At 63.7% G+C, this 1,647-nt stretch overlaps 1 protein-coding gene across 1 annotated transcript; it reads left to right on the top strand.

Moving 5' to 3' along the window:
- Positions 1-138: 138 nt before the first annotated feature.
- LOC108525861 (mucin-2-like) lies at positions 139-1,358 on the top strand (the record flags this gene model as incomplete). The annotated part of the gene is made up of 3 exons (XM_017866656.1): positions 139-403; positions 647-864; positions 1,184-1,358. Coding segments are annotated over 3 exons (658 nt in total), but the record flags the coding sequence as incomplete, so codon positions are not given.
- Positions 1,359-1,647: the final 289 nt, after the last annotated feature.

Raw genomic sequence — 1,647 nt, forward strand, 5'->3', positions numbered from 1 at the left:
CGGGCTCTCGTGACACTTGGCTGTGGTGATGCTGGGCCTGTCGCTCCACCCTGTCTGGTGACTCAGAACCTGGGAGGTGGGCGCGAGGCCCTGGTCCTCTAGTTCTGCAACCCGGTCGGCTGTCTGGCTCCCTTGCAGCTGGGGAGTGGTGGTTGGGACCCTGCGGTGTCTGAGATGCGCAATGTCTCAGCCCTCACTGGTGTCTCCTGCTCTCACAGGCACCCTCACTCACAGTACCACGATCGGGTCATCTTCACCCACCACCCCAGCACTGTGCAGACGACCACCACCAGCGCCTGGACCTCCACGCCGACCCCAGTCTCCACACTCAGCATCATCACGACCACAAGCCCGGGGTCCCTGTTGCCCTGCTGTTTTCTGAACGACAGCTACTACGCAGCAGGTGCTCAGGCTGTTCACATCCTGGGCTCGGGCGGCCGAGGCTGGTTTTGGCCCCGGCATGTACCGGTGGGTCAGGTGCCAGGGCTGAGATCGCTGTGGGAGCGTCTCAGGAGGCGGCAGCTGTCGAGGGTGGCTGTGTCCAGGGCATAGCTTCCCTCGGGTGGCCTCTGTGGGGACCTCCGTGCGGTCCAGCAGCTAGCCCTGCCTCTGGACGGTGTGGTCATGGGTCTGTCTCCCTTCGCAGGTGAGGTGGTGTACAATGGCACACTCGGAAACACCTGCTATTTCGTGAACTGCTCACTGAACTGTACCTTGGTGTTCTATAACTGGTCCTGCCCATCCACGCCCTCCCCAACGCCCACGCCCTCCAAGTCGACGCCCATGTCTTCCAAGCCATCGCCCATGCCCTCCACACCAACGCTCCCCAAGCCCGGGTGCCCAGACTTTGATCCTCCCAGACAGGTCAGTGGGCTGCAGGTGGCTTTGTCCCCACAGCACTGAGCGTGGCATGTCCGGGCACCCAAGGCCCCAGGCACCACTTCCTGCTGGTTGTCTGAGGGCCGAGGCCTCCTGCAGCCCCTTGGGTGCGGGGTCTGCCAGGCCCTCCACCTTTTCACCGTGCTCTGCCGTGCCCCGCCATGCCTGGCAAGGTGGTTGGCTGCAGTGAGGTCCTTGGAAGCCACCTCGGCCTCCAGCCTCCTGGCTCAGCACCTGCCCCTCCCGAGCACAGACCACCCCGTCCTGTGCCGGTCCACCCCTGACCACTGGCCTCCTGCCCCAGGTGAACGAGACTTGGTGGCTGTGCGACTGCTTCATGGCCACGTGCAAGTACAACAACACGGTGGAGATCGTGAAGGTGGAGTGTAAGCCGCCGCCCATGCCCACCTGCTCCAATGGCCTCACCCCTGTGCGCGTCACGGACCCTGATGGCTGCTGCTGGCATTGGGAATGTGACTGTGAGTCCAGGGCCCCAGGCCCTCCCCACATCTCCTGCCCTCTCCATGGGTGGGGACTGCAGGGCCCATCTCCCAGGGGCAGAAGTGCTGAGGCTCCTTGGGCACAGACCCCACTGCAGTGTTCACTGAGGCTGAGTGACTTCTGAGGGTCTCCTCAGCCCTGCTTTTGCCTCATTGGCAGGGAGGGCCTGGGTAGGTGGAGGGCTTGCCTGGTGGAGTTAGGGTCCCTTCCTGGGACAAGGTGCTTCTGAGGCGAGAGGTGGCTGAGTTGAGGTTTGAACCCTGGTTC

Source organism: Rhinopithecus bieti, unplaced genomic scaffold, assembly GCF_001698545.2.
Source record: "Rhinopithecus bieti isolate Rb0 unplaced genomic scaffold, ASM169854v2 scaffold_23149, whole genome shotgun sequence".
Lineage (NCBI taxonomy): Eukaryota > Metazoa > Chordata > Mammalia > Primates > Cercopithecidae > Rhinopithecus > Rhinopithecus bieti.